At 29.7% G+C, this 13313-nt stretch overlaps 1 protein-coding gene across 1 annotated transcript; it reads left to right on the top strand.

Moving 5' to 3' along the window:
- Positions 1-10740: 10740 nt before the first annotated feature.
- On the top strand, positions 10741-11980 carry LOC108462728 (protein MAIN-LIKE 2-like). The gene is made up of 4 exons (XM_053024580.1): positions 10741-10794; positions 10885-11594; positions 11672-11753; positions 11837-11980. Exons 1-4 carry the CDS (start codon positions 10741-10743, stop codon positions 11978-11980), a joined length of 990 nt encoding a protein of 329 aa, XP_052880540.1.
- Positions 11981-13313: the final 1333 nt, after the last annotated feature.

The raw sequence follows: 13313 nt of genomic DNA, 5'->3' as shown, positions 1-13313 counted from the left end.
ATGACCCTCAACAAGGGATAGCTTTGTGTTCATCTTTAACTTTGCCTTTGCCCTTTCTCTGAAACCTTCCTAGCTATAGCTTATAAATAGCTCGAACTGTAATTCAGGACTTTATTCTTTTTAACAAGACAAGGAGATCGTAAAATTGAATTTGAAACCTATTGAAGGAAAGATTGCAAGGGACTGGGATTCTATACTAAGGCAAAGCATACGGTCTATGGTTGTTTCTTCACTATTTGTAGGCAATATTGATGGTGATTATTTGGATAGGAACATACATTCTTACACAAATGAGAGGAAGGTTAACCGAAATGGCCGACAACATTAATCTGTAGTCAGGAAGGAAATGACATAGGAATTTAATTGAAGTTTTCAAAGATTACAGTGTTGGCAACAAATAAATCATTATTTAATATAAAAATAAATAAAAAAGTATCAATTAGCCATTAATCTTATAATAATAGTAAAGGAAGGAAAAGTTTTTAAAATTAAGCATGAGGAAATGATTGGGAATGTCCAGAAAAGATAGATTTATAAAGAAACTTGGTGGAAATTAAGAGAAGGAAAGGAGCCTTAACCTTTCACACGCAATCTTAGATTTCAAAGAAAACAATGTAGGTTTTTTTTTTCTTTTTTAATAATAATTCATGGGAGATCATGAGATTAGGTATTTTGCGTTTACTTTTTCCCATTTAATTTGTAAATTATAAATATTCTATTTATGATTTAAAGGTGGATATTAAATATAGATATGCATCTATAATCTATAATTATTAATATCCATTAAATTTTAAATTTAGATTTATAAGTAACATCTATTAATAAAAAGAATGAAGGTTAAAAGTATCTCAAAAACAAATTTTGGAAGCACAATAATATTGGAGAGCACCGTAAGATTATTTTAATGATGATGTTATGTTATTTTTTTAAAAAAAATTTATTGTCTAATCTTTTATATTTTCTTTCTCACCACTTTCTTCTATTCCTTCGTCTTCTTAAATGCAAAAAAAAGAGTTACCATATAAAATTTCAAAATCATTATTAAATGTCGTTTTACCTTTATTTATTTTAATTTACTTTCTAATATATTTACAATATAAGTTTTTCTTAATGTGCTTATATTAGGCTGCCAAATGTCAACAAAGTTAATTTTGTATATTTAGTTAAAAGTATATGTTAGATTAGGTTAATGATTATTTTATACATAAAATAGGATTACATGAATAAAATAATTTAGTCATATAGTAAATTGTTGTTTAAGTACATTTCATTTCTTTCTTTTTGTATATCATTCCCACGATTTAAGTATATATAATAATAAAGGAAGGGAAGTAAGTTGTTAAATCATGCCCCAAGAAATGATTAGAAATGGAATGGGAAGAAATTAATAATTTTTTAAAGGAGCAAACAGGAGAAAGAAAATGTAGGAAACATCTTGGAAATAATAATGACGAAAATTAAGGAAAAATATGCAAGACACGCAATCTTACATTTCAAACAAAACACAACCCACGCTTTTGGGAAATAAAAATATCATGGTAACATTATTTTTTTCATTTCATCGGTTTTGGATTTTATTGAGGTATATCATCATATATTTAACGTAAAAACTTTAGAAATTCTTTTTTTTTTTTTTTGATTTATAGTTATTGATTAGTGATGTTAATAGGGTGGTGTGAGTCCGAATTTTGTCTGTCCAACTCGGACTCGATATTCTACATCATGTCTTGCTTTTGAGTTTAAAAAAAAATTAAAATTGAGATCTGAGTTAAAAAATTTTATTTAAAATTGTGATTAATTTAATTTAAAATATTTTTAAAAAATCATGCTTAGGTTAATAATGCTTTTCGCAGATACTTTTATTAAATATTTTCAGGGTCAAAAGAGAAACTTCTTTCGATTCATGTATAATTTTTTCTACTAAAATTTTTACAGAATTTTAGAGTGACCTTATGTTAGAATCAAGTGACCGAATCCTTATTTAAATAAAATACAGTGGTAAAATAAAATAAAAATAAAATCCTATAGAAGTACACTTTTTTATTTTATTTTAAAATAAGATTTTAAACCTTATTGAACTTCATCTATTTAATATTGATTAAAATAAGGTGTTTCAATCTTACTACATTCCTATTAGAATATAATTTTACAAACCTATAAATAGACATAGTCTATTACTCTTGTAATTATTCGAATTTAACATAATATTTTTTTTTTTTTTTCGAAAAGTAGCAAACATTTGAAAACAAAAAAGAATAAGAAAATTCACATGGCCAGTGGCCCCTTGGAGTTGATATGTTTGCGGCTGATCATAATTAAAATAGAAGAATAATAAATGGGGGAAAATAAAGAGATTTCTAAATTCTAATAATTAATAAGCAGAAAGAAAGGAAATAACAAATTTTATTAAGATAAAGAATAATTCTCTTACACACAACATCATTGGACCTTTTTTCATCTCTTCTTCAGCAGCAATGTCCTGCAATCCATGTAAAGCCGCCATTAAAATCTGCTCTCAACATCTGTGATGAAACCCAGAAATTTATTTTGATCCCTCCCTTGACCACCTTCATTTCCTTTGGAGGCCCCTAAGTTGAAGTTGACTTTTAACTTCCAAATCACGGAAATGAACCACATAATTTTGCAGTGAAATCAAGAAGAAAACCAAGTAGCATATAATTTTGCAGTGAAATAAAGAAGAAAAGCAAGTAGCATACAGTCACCAAATTTATAGTCTTTGATCATAAGCAATAAATTAAAATGTAAAACACCTTATTATTGTTTAAACTTTGGGAATTCTGATGCTGGATTGCATGATAAATTGATCAGAGAAAAGGAAAATGGAAGAAATAACACAATATAAAGGGAAATCGAAGTCCAAAGTTAGCGAAAAATTTGAAGCCGTTGAATAAAGTGTGCTACACTCCATTAATTTTAATGGAGCTACCTTTCCACACTCATCATATCCATCCAACGCCTTCAAATTTTTCCTCAACTTCTGGCTTTTTTTTTTTTCTCTCATTCAGTTTAGTTCTTCAATTGTTCCCTTCCTTCTCATCTTAGACAGCATGAACACATCTTATATATGTTACGGATTGAAATTTCGGCTTTTCTCAATAACAAAAAAAAAATGTAAAATTGTAAGTTAATAGAACGAAAAAATTACATTTTAATCATTAAAAAAATAATAATATAACCTTCATACGAATATAAAATTTTTAGCTTCGCCCAGCATCAACCATGGAACTGGAAACCTGCTTCCTTCAAACATATAAATTATTTTACCCCAAATTTATAGACACGGTAAAGAAGACTTTTCAAGTTCCATCCTAGGAGGAAAATTGCATGGCATAAGACTCTGAATGGAAATTAATTAGAACGCAACCCAGCAGCAATAGAATTTGTTTATAAATATTTTTTTATAGTAATTTAGGTTTTCGATTTGAATTTAAAAAAAAAAAGTATCACGACTCAATTCGGCTTATACAATAATAAAATACATTTTGTATAATATAATATATAAAATCGATACAATTAGATGTTAAATTCGACTTTTACACCTATATATTACAAAAACAAAACCATTATGATAAGATTTTTTATTTTATATTTAAAAGAAAATAAAACTTGTGTTAGGTGTACGGTCATAGTTTGATATGGTTAGAACTGTTTGAAAAGTGAGAGAGTTTAAAAAATGTAAGCTTGAAAAATGGGTTTAAACAAAAAAAAGATTGTTTAAAAAATGGGTCAAGCTTTAGGTAAGTTATTTTTGGCCCTGGCTTGAATTCACAAAAGGATAAAATAAATTTACTATTTTTTTGTTGTTTTCCCACTATTTTGCTACTATTTCACTATCATGTTACTACTATTTTGGACATTGTATAACACTTGTTTTATTGTTAATTTTGTTATTATTTTAGAAGAATTTGCTTGTTAAGTTGTATATATCTTAGTGTTATTTAAGCATACATATCTTTTTAGAATTTATTTTCAATTTGTTGGAAAATATTTATTTTAATATTTTTAGTATTTTTTATATATTATATATATTTAAAAATTATATAAAAAATTTAATATGGACAAGTCGGGCTAGGCTCGAGTGTTAGTATTTTTATTTGGGGCGGAGTTGAGCAAAATTTTAAGCCCTTAAGATTTTGATTAAGCTCGACCCAGTCATGAACACCTCTAAATACGGTGTCACTGTCCAATTTTATATTTAGAAGAAAATTGGGAAAAAAAGCCTTAAATTCTAATTTCTCTTCTACTTTTTCGTCCTCTTTCTAGTCAATTAATTTCCTTCTAATTTGTTTCACAGAAGCATTAATTGACTCATTTGGAAGGAAAACAAAATTTTCAAGTCAGAAAAGAAAAGAAGTTTCTCTATTTTTTAGTTTTTGTCATTTAGGAAAACGGTAAAGCAATTTCCAGTAACAAAAGGTTATATACATTCATTTCCACGCACCCAAATAATATATAAAATTTTATTATAATCCATACATATTTCATTACTTTTCATTTAAGTCCATAAAATAAAACAAAAAAAAAAATTATAAATTATACCCTTTTCATATCATCCCTCTTCAAATCACCCAACGCTTACACTTAAAGAAATATCTCAATGAAGTTTAGTTTCATGGCCTCATCAAAACACCACCTCATATAAAATGAACCTCACACAATCCCTAGGAATATATAAGGAAGAATTCATGTCATCATCTGCCAATCCATCTCTTCCTCGAACTTTACAAACGCTAAATCCAATTACCTACTCCACTCACATCGACTCCAATAGTGCTCTTAGCTGAAATTCATCACTGAGTAAGGCATTTAATGGTTAAGACTTACTCTAAACTAATGCTTAATAAATATTTCCTCTCAACACCAAGGTAAGGATACACAAATGAAATCAACTATATATCCCTCACTCTACTCAAACATCTTCTCAGCTCATATGAACCATCATCCTTAGTGACTATACATATGGTATATAACACCATGATCTTTTGTGTCTTTTTGCAATATTTACAGTGTGAATCATTATTATTGCCTACCTCAACACTCTATATAACTTAATTATTAAATTAAGTATATAACTTTTTTTATGTATTCTCTCTCCTAGTAAAAATGTCAGAACTTTTCAACCTTTGATCTCAAATATTTTAAATATTCTAATTATTATAAAAATACATTTAAAAACTACTTTACTGAAATATTTATAATATTTTAAAAAATTATCAATAATAAATGTTTAAAAATAAGAGGTGAAAGTTGAACAATTTTTATCATTAAAAATAAAAAAAATGACAAATTTAATGAGGGAGTATATAATTATCATAAAATAAAAACTTTTCAAACACTTGGCCTACAATATTTCAACCAAAGTATAAGAGATTAAAATGATGGAGGTTGGGTTTTCCCTCTCAAAACATTTGAAAACTTTTTAAAAGATGCCAATATAACTTTTACATACAAAATGTTTTTAATTTACAACAATTAGACCCAAAACCAAGAAAGATTGTAGCCATAAACAAATTGCTCATAAGAGAAATTTATGGGCCTGAAGTGCACCCATGCAAACTAACACAACGCAAGAGTTACACTTTTAGTTAGACCACTGTTTGGCAACCCATCTGGCCCGAAAGCTCTAATTCGAACGTGCTAGACTTAAGATAATAAAATTTGTAATTTGAATTGTTTTAGTCCAATTTATAATTTTAAAAATATATTTATATTTATATTTATATTTATACTATTTTTGGTAAATTGCACCAACAGTCACTCAACTTTGGTTTAGCTAACAAAACAATCTCCTAGGTTTCATTTCAGTTACTCAACTTTAGAAAATAACAAAAAAGTCACTAACATTAGCAAAAAGTGACAAATCAGTCACTTATCAATATTTTCCGTTATTGTCTTAATGGGACCGTTGATGTGGCAAGTTAACTAGCTGATGTGCCCTGTTAACTTGCCACGTTAGAAACCCAATTAGCTAATGTGGCAGATTGACATGGAATTTACCCAAAATTTACCTGAAATTAGGGCCCAGAATGGGAAAAAAAATTGGAATTTTTTTTTTTTTGGCAAACAGAACTTGGAAAAGCTCTTAGCTACCATAAAGCTTGAGTGCTACCATGAAGCTTGATTTTTTTCCATGGTTGTGAAAATTGAAAATCGAGGGCGAAAATGTTGAGGCTAGCATCAAAACGGTTGCTTGGGTTAACATCAAGGGAGATCCCATCACATCCCATTCATCAGCATCAGTTTGGTCGGAGCTCTTGCTCGTGGCGATGTTATGAAGCTTCAAATCTAAATCGACGACAAACCAAAAAAAAATTAGCAAAAACAAAAATACCAAATAACAAGCATATAAAATCAAACCAACAAAAAAAGAACAAGAATCCCAAATTGACTTCATCAAAAGAGAGAAGTAAAAAAAAATAAAAAAGAAGAGAATCAAAAGAGAAGAAACCCACACCAATTTTGGGTTTTTACGGGTTAGAGAACTCAAGCCACCAGTTTGATGATCCAAGTGGTTAAGAGTCGTGGTTGGTCGAAGAAAAGCTATGGTCGGAATATGGTGGTGACCAGACGATCTGTTGAAGCCTTTTTTGAAGCTTTAAGGTTTTAATCTTGGAATTTTGAAGGCCTATTGGGAAATCTGAAGTGAGATTTGAGAAGAGTCAAAGATGAGCCATTTGGTGATGATGATTAGCTAGAGAAGGCCATGAACGACGACGACTAGAGTTAAGGAAAAACAAAAGAAAAATAGATGAGAAGAAGAGAAGAAAAAAGGGACAGAGATTCAACAAATAGTAGCGAAATGAGTGGCGGCTCCACCTCGGAGGAACAAAACGGTTGTAGCTAGGGTATGTCCATTTATTCTTCTCCTCCTCCTCCTCTCTTTATTTTTCTTTTCTGCTGCCCAGCTAGGGCTATGGGGATGTTTAAATGACAGCTAACCCTCCATTAAATGCCATGTCACTTTTCCGTTACGTCTGTAACGGAAAATGGTTAAAAGGACTGTTTTGTTATTTTTCTAAAGTTGAGTGACTAAAATGAAACTTAGGTGACTATTTTGTCAGCTACCCCAAAGTTGAGTGACAGTTGGTTTTGTGAGTTAACCGGGCACCAACTCGGTTAGAAAAATTAAAAAAAATACCCTTTCATATTGTATTATTCGAGGGTACTTTAGTCTTTTTATTATTTATTATATGTTATTTTCAAACACAATTTTGTGTTCTAAATATGTGGTTTCCACACTCATACACATGTGATAAAATCTTTAATTTAATTATAAAACATATAAATATTAATATAAATTAGTTTAACTTTAATTTATATTTAGGTTTTCAACATGACCGCTCCAATCCAACTCATGAAATTATGCAAATTTGAGAGTGGGCGGAGCATTGGTCCCAAAATAAAAACTATTTAGTCCCTTCATAAATAATAAAATTTTAAATTAATATAAAGAAAATTTTAATTTACCTCTTCTTCAAATGAAAATAAATCATTTAATCCTTTCTAAAATAATAAAATTATAAATTAATAAATAATATCATTATATTTCATTCTAAAAATTTATAATTTAATTTTGACACCATTAAATAATTTTCTAAATTAACTCTGACGGTGAACAAGAATGAGCACTTCCTCAATTAAACAATAGAAGGCTAGCTTCCAAATATCATCTCAACATTATTATCTAGCAATCTGATTTTGAGAACTCAATCATCTTACCTCTATTACTATCACATGCTTGTTAGATCCAAAGCTATTGAATATGTGGTACGTTCCGGCTCGATGTTATAGATATGCTGGATATAGTTGCGAAGTTAGGAAGTTGACAAGGTCTCAGTTTATCTTAAAGTGAATTTTTTTTATTTAAATTTTTTTATAATTTATAAAATTTTAAATTAATAATGATAAAATTATATTAAAACCTCATCAAAATAATAAAAATTAATTTAATCCTTTAAAATTATAAAAATAAATACTATTCAAATAGTAAAATTATATTTTTTAATTATAAAATATATAATTAAATTCTAAATCCAAAATTTTTTATATATAATTAAATTCTAAATCCAAAAATTTTTTTAACTTCACCCCTTTGACTGAACACATACTTTGGAGCACCTGTTGTGAACATTCGACTCATTTTATCTTTTTTACTATGCCTACATTTCAATCCAAAAGGTAGTACGTGAGAATTATAGTATTTGAAGGCTTGGTGGATATTTGAAGAGTTGATGACGAGACAAAGTGAGTAGTGTCTGTCTGTAAAACTTGTTGATAGGGGTAGCTATTGTTTAGATTCCCAATGTTCGAAAATGTTGCGTACTGGTCTTGGCATGGCAGATAGAATCTAGCAACATTAACTTGGAATATGCTCACTGTAATTGACTTTCTAATAATTTATGTTCTCAGTACAAATACATTTTTCTACTTTTCTTCAATCATCCCTTCATTTTCTTTCTCTGAAGGGTTTTTTATAAATCTAATATAAAAAAAATTATTATATACGAAAATAGATTGTCAAATAGATTATTTATCGAAATAGGTTTTTTTTTTAGTCGCCTACCTAACAAAAGTATATATTATTTTATTAATAAATTTTTTTTAAATATTTTATTATTATTATTTTTATTATTATTATTTTTTTAAAATCAGTCAAAACGGTCGCCAGGATCTCGAGGCGCCATGTGGCGCTGCTGCAGGGCGCCACACCTGCAAAGATCAATCCCATCATGTCCCTTCCCACAGTCACTTGTCATGTCTGGGGAGGTTAAAATTTTATTAAAAATAAATTTTGAAACCCCATATAAGGTCCCCCACAATGTTTCCTGCGTTAGAAGCAGGAGCAAAGAAGAGCAAAGGTAGAAAAAAAAAAGAGAAGAAGAAGAAGGAAGAAGAAGAAAGAAGAAGAAATAAAAAAAAAGTTAGTTAAATTTTTATAATTATTTTAAAATTAAATTATTTGTAATTTAGAATTATTTGATAAATTTTTGTGTTAGTAATTAATTTAAAATTAATTTATTAGTAATTTAAGATTATATTTTAAATTATTTTGTTTAGTTTAATAATGAGAAATTTATTTTGTTAAATATGTTGTTATAAATAATTTGTAACCATAAAGAAAATAATTTAGAACTTTTAGAAGTTTAGAGACTAGAAAATCGAAAGTAAAAGAGATTGAGAAAAAAATAGAAAAGACGGACGGAATTGAATGGTTTTTGTAAATGATAAGAAATTATAAAATTAATTTTTAAAATGTATTAGTGTATTGTGATTTTTTAATAATGTATTTTAGTGATTTTTCTGTATTATGATTTTTTAGAAATATATTTTTTAAGAAAATAATTTTATAGTTGTTTTGTATTAGTAATTAATAATTATAAGTTGTTAGTGTTTATAGTTTAGTGTTTTATGATTTTTAATGTAATTTTTATATAATGTAAATTTAATTTATTGAATTATTTATTTGATAATTTTTATTGATTGATTAAAATTTTGATTAAATTTGTTGTTATATAATTTTATAGGTTACGTGAAAGAAACTACTTAGGAATGTTTCAATTTCAATTATTTTTAATTCATATGTTTTTAATCTTTAGATAATTTATATTTATTTTTATTGTATATAAATGATGGGAAATTATAAAATTAATTTTTAAAATGGTTGTGCAATAAAATTATTTTTATTAGTGTATTAGTGTAGTGTGATTTTTAATGTAATTTTTATATAATGTAAATTTAATTTATTGAATTATTTATTTGATAATTTTATTGATTGATTAAAATTTTGATTAAATTTGTTGTTATATAATTTTATAGGTTACGTGAAAGAAACTACTTAGGAATGTTTCAATTTCAATTATTTTTAATTCATATGTTTTTAATCTTTAGATAATTTATATTTATTTTTATTGTATATAAATGATGGGGAATTATAAAATTAATTTTTAAAATGGTTGTGCAATAAAATTATTTTTTATTAGTGTATTAGTGTAGTGTGATTTTTTAATGTAATTTTTATATAATGTAAATTTAATTTATTGAATTATTTATTTGATAATTTTATTGATTGATTAAAATTTTGATTAAATTTGTTGTTATATAATTTTATAGGTTACGTGAAAGAAACTACTTAGGAATGTTTCAATTTCAATTATTTTTAATTCATATGTTTTTAATCTTTAGATAATTTATATTTATTTTTATTGTATATAAATGATGGGGAATTATAAAATTAATTTTTAAAATGGTTGTGCAATAAAATTATTTTTTATTAGTGTATTAGTGTAGTGTGATTTTTAATGTAATTTTTATATAATGTAAATTTAATTTTTTAATTATTTATTTGATAATTTTTATTGATTGATTAAAATTTTGATTAAATTTGTTATTATATAATTTTATAGGTTGTGTGAAAGAAACTATTCAGGTATGTTTCAATTTCAATTATTTTTAATTCATATGTTTTTAATCTTTAGATAATTTATATTTATTTTTATTGTATATAAATGATGGGGAATTATAAAATTAATTTTCAAAATGGTTGTGCAATAAAATTATTTTTTAGTAGTGTATTAGTGTATTGTGATATTTTGGATAAGGTATTTTAAAAAATGATTAGGTTATATAAATTTATTGAATTATTTATTTGATAATTTTATTGATTGATTAAAATTTTGATTAAATTTGTTGTTATATAATTTTAATTGCGATTTGTGGCAAATGGATTCATTGATTGATAATACTAATCACATATCAAGTAACATTAATGAGATGGTAATGAAATTTTTATTTGATATTCACATTACATTATTTGTTGAATGAAATTCTATTGTATTAACTATTTCGTTAATATAATAATGTCAGGTCGAGTACCACGCATTGAAGGCCCGTATTCATAGTGTAGGGTTTCAACCGGATGAACGCCTAATACCGTTCTTAGAGGTAGCCGGGTTCGGATCAGCAGCATTGATCCGGACTTTTAGTCTACGATATGACTTGATTTCTGCCTTAGTCGAGCGATGGCGTCCGGAGACCCACACATTTCATTTGCCGTGTGGGGAGTGCACCATCACTCTAGAGGATGTTGCACTACAGCTGGGGCTCCCCATCGATGGGAATGCGGTCACGGGCGTAAGTTTGATTTCCAGGCCGGCTCGCCTTTGCTATGACTTACTTGGACGCTCGCCAAGTGATGGAAAATTTCAAACCTTGAGGTTTTCATGGCCAAAGGCCAATTGTGAATATTTGCCTAGTACTGCCACTGAATTAGAGGTTATGCAGGCAGCGCGAGCTTATATTATGCACCTTATAGGAGGTGTACTCATGCCGGATACACACGGCAGTGAAGTCCACCTGATGTACTTACCGCTGCTATCAAATCTGCATAACACACGTTCATACAGTTGGGGGTCCGCAGTGTTAGCTGTTTTGTACCGCGAACTTTGTCGGACGACAGATGCCTCTGCGGTTGACATAGGTGGATGCCTTATACTGTTGCAGTCGTGGGCGCTTTATCGGATGCCATTCTTGGCATCCATTAGTCACCAATCATATGTATTTCCACTCGTTAACAGGTGATGAATCTTTAAGCGTTACAGCAATTAATTGTCTCTTTTTCGGATTATATTATTCTAACAATTTATTTTCATAGATGGAGCACGAATCCGGGTATTGGGAGGTCATACACGGTTCCGATATACCGTCTGATGATCGAGAATCATTCTGGAGAGGGAGTAAGTTTTTCTAATATTATTTTTATTTTATTATTTTATCTCACTTAACCCGCGTTAATATAAAAATGTTATGAACTGTGCAGTTCATTTGGATGCCATATTCTGTTCCTGAAGTTACAGCTGTTATTCCATCGTATGCCCACGTCCACTCACACCTATGGTGCATTAGCGCACCCCTTATCCAGTTTCAAACGGTGGAGTGGTACCATGGCGATCGAGTACTCTGACAGTTCGGTTGTATACAATATATCCTGACACAGCCAGTAAGATTGAATGAACAGCTACATTGCATGACTAGAAGGGGGAGGCATGGAACTGATTGGGGAGATGAGCATTCAGAATATATTACGATGTGGAACAACCGGTTTAGTAGGGTACCTTAGATGCATCGTTGTTTGGATCTGCGACCCTCGCCACAGTACTTACAGTGGTACTATGAGAAGGGGAAACCATTTTTATTTGGTGGGCGGTCGATGGTTGTCCCCCCTCATACGACACGGATTGGGCAACATCTTCCAGATCCATATCATGCACCAGGGCCGGAGGTAGAGCCGGAGCCGGAGCCGGAGCCAGATCCGGAGCTACACTCCGGGAATAGCTCTTATTATCCAGATTTTGGGGGCAATGACTATTTCTCGGGCTCTTCAGCCCACGGATATTATTCAGATTTTGATACCTTCACCCCTACCACATCAAGATTTCTACTACTTCTACCTCCTATCCACCATCAGTATCCGCTCCTTCCTGTTCCTATCCACCACCGTACTCGCTCCTTCCTACTCATATCCACCACCGTACTCTACTCCTGCTGGCTCATATCCACCATCGTACTCTGCTCCTCCAGAGCCAGATCCGTCGCCATTCTCTTCTCCCCGGCCCATATCCAGCGTCGTTCTCTACTCCCCGGCCAGTATCCAGGCCGTTCTCTACTCCCGCTCGAGTTCATCACAGGCATTTGAGTCGTTCTCACACCCATACATATGGATGAAGAGAACGTTGATCATCGTAGTCGCCACAACGTGAACGCCGAGCTCCACAAAGATATACACCTAGAACCACACCATCAAACCATCAATTTTAAGGGGTTTTGTATTGTAAATTACTTTATTTTTTATGTAAATTACTTTATTTTTATGTAAATTATTTTTTGCATTATATTTATCAATTTTTTTATTTGGCAATTTATTATCGAATTTGAGGGCGAATTCTGGATATTGCTTACTTGAAAAACATAATATGAATTAAAAAGGCAATAATTTTTCTTTCAACATGCAATAAGCAACATGTAATGAATAACATCTTAATTTCTATCTGATCGCGATAATTGTCCAGTTTGGTAATTTCGGAGTGAACAGTTACTCCGATTGTGACCAGCTAATCTGCATACTCCACACAGCTTCCCGTCGGATTTCTCTTTAATGTCCATTTCGTTACGGATTCTTGATGATTGCGGACGACCTCTCGGGTTCCTACGCAAGCCTTTGTCTGGGATAAGCTCAAAGGTCGTTTGAGGAATCTCCCAAGTAGATAGGTCAGGAAGCACGGGAAACTCATTCTCCC

This window comes from Gossypium arboreum, chromosome 13 (genome assembly GCF_025698485.1).
Source record: "Gossypium arboreum isolate Shixiya-1 chromosome 13, ASM2569848v2, whole genome shotgun sequence".
NCBI lineage: Eukaryota > Viridiplantae > Streptophyta > Magnoliopsida > Malvales > Malvaceae > Gossypium > Gossypium arboreum.
Note: the sequence above shows the minus strand (reverse complement) of the source record. Positions and strands in the feature narration are given on the sequence as shown.

What these genes read in the sequence shown, in the direction of transcription:
- LOC108462728 (XM_053024580.1), top strand. Translation starts at nt 10,741, where the DNA reads ATGGATTCATTGATTGATAATACTAATCACATATCAAGTAACATTAAT. An exon ending in CAAGTAACATTAATGAGATG is followed by an intron (nt 10,795 to 10,884) that starts GTAATGAAATTT and finishes TAATAATGTCAG; the next exon opens with GTCGAGTACCACGCATTGAA. An exon ending in AGAATCATTCTGGAGAGGGA is followed by an intron (nt 11,754 to 11,836) that starts GTAAGTTTTTCT and finishes TGAACTGTGCAG; the next exon opens with TTCATTTGGATGCCATATTC.